Source organism: Haplochromis burtoni, unplaced genomic scaffold (assembly GCF_018398535.1).
Source record: "Haplochromis burtoni strain Fernald_Lab_line unplaced genomic scaffold, NCSU_Asbu1 Contig_1032, whole genome shotgun sequence".
In the NCBI taxonomy this organism is placed as follows: Eukaryota; Metazoa; Chordata; class Actinopteri; order Cichliformes; family Cichlidae; genus Haplochromis; species Haplochromis burtoni.
In genome coordinates, this window is record NW_024583393.1 from 73,670 (window position 1) to 75,562 (window position 1,893).

General features: G+C 47.5%; 1 protein-coding gene across 1 annotated transcript in view; it reads right to left on the minus strand.

The window, feature by feature from the left end:
• Positions 1 to 237: 237 nt before the first annotated feature.
• Positions 238 to 1,893, minus strand: part of LOC102310251 (glycogen debranching enzyme) — a gene marked incomplete at its 5' end in the record, with an annotated part of 18,215 nt that continues 16,559 nt past the window's right edge. The window contains 3 exon segments of the mRNA XM_005951480.3: positions 238 to 518; positions 678 to 789; positions 1,649 to 1,750. Of these exon segments, the coding sequence (XP_005951542.2) occupies positions 379 to 518; positions 678 to 789; positions 1,649 to 1,750 (354 nt within the window).

Sequence of the window (1,893 nt, forward strand, 5' to 3'; positions counted from 1 at the left end):
TGTGTGTGTGTGTGTGTGTGTGTGTTTCATAATAGCCAGCAGAGTGCACCATGATGAGACCCAGAAACTAAATATTGTGTGTGGCACCCCCACCCCACCCCCACCACAGAGAGCTGGACACCAGCAGCAGGGAGGACCCTGGGAAAGTTTCACAGAGGAGCCCGAACACCAAGCTCTGCTGTTCGACCACAGATGTGGCACTCTGTGAGGGCTGCTGTCTCAGCATGTTTAATATGTTACTTATACAACTCTGAACCTGATGGAGGGCTTCAGCGAAGTCTTTTTTGATTATTTGACTTCAGTAAAAACAGTAGAGACAGTAGAATGTGAGCAGCTGGAGTCTGCGGGTCACTTACTGCACAGCGTGAGGAGTTTGTGTTACCTTGAAGTAGCAGGCATGCCTTTGTTCCTGGCTCTCTCACTCTCTCCCATCTTGTCCATCCATGTGCCGCAGTTAAAGCGGTTTCCTCCGCTCACAAAACCTGTGGCGGGGTCGACCCGAGCAACGACGCTGAACCCTGCAAAGAGCAAAAGGTTGTGAGGTGCAGTACCCGAAAAATCTTGGTAGTAAGAACTTAGTAAAACCAGATGATGTCATCGGCTTATCAGCTGTTAGAAATTACTTTCTTAAAATGTGTATAAGTACTCTGAATACGCAACTCATTTAACACACACACCTTCATCTCTCATTTTCATGTCTATTTTGGGTCCAGCGTTTCTCTCTCTGAAGGAAATGCCCTCCAAGTGGCGCCGCAGAGCTTCATGGATCACATCATACAGAGGCTGCTCCTGCACATGTATGAACACACAGAACATTCGGGGCATAAACACACAACACTCAGCATCTGTGTGGGCCACTCCAGTATTTGGTGACTGCCAGCAGTCGCATTAAAGAGACGCCGATGCTGCTGGAACACAGGAGGAGCAGGTGTACCAGTCCAGGTGTGCACCTGTTAAATGTACTATTAGTGCTCTGATTAATAAGAGGAGCAGCTCGTTAGGATCGTGGTCTTTGTAGTTTAGCCTCCTTTTGGGTCAAAGGTTACACATCAGCTAGCTATGACGGTATGTCAGTGTGCGAGTGCTGACTGCTTTGTTAAATTGTTTGCAGTGTTTAGTGAAGCCCTGAGATAAGCATGCCGCCTGAAAATGAACTTAAGGAAAATATTTTCAGTACTGTGCAAAAATCTTGAGCCACCCCCTCATTTCTTCATATTTTAGGGACAATAGGTGCAGAGATTCATTGAAACGTCCAGAAATACAGTCAAACAGCACAAAGTGAGTATTTGGTACGATCCCTGTAACACAGCCTGAACAGCTCGTCTAAGTAACCCTAAAGAACATTTCTCTGTTCCACTCAGTCATGATGATCCCACACGAACGCTGCATGAACACAGTCTGCATCCTGTTGTACACAGGGCCACAGTCACTGGTGTCATGCCTGACTGTGCTTACAGAGGACAACTTGGACCACAAAGTCCAAAAGACCTGGTGCCACTGATGTTCCTGTCACAGCTCAGCCTTCTCTGCCCGTTTCCCTTAAGAACGGCGTAGGAATGTAGAGAGACTAATACTGGCTGAAGGGCCAGGGGTGAGCTCCAGCCTGAGGTGTGTGTGTGTGTGTGTGTGTGTGTCTGTGTGTACATACCACCTCTCCAGGTTTACAAGGCTCGCAGTCATCAGTGGGGTACATGCGTGTGACAGGGCAGCTAAGGATTTCATGCCCTCTGGGAACCTGGGTAGTGTAGTCCTGAACACAAGCACGAATGCACAAAGGTGTTTGTTTAGACACAGATTTAATGAGCAGCTTGAAAGTTAAACATTGACGTTTAGCATCATTGATCCCCCATCTCATTGATGGGGGATCATCTTTCAGTACTGTTCCACACATGA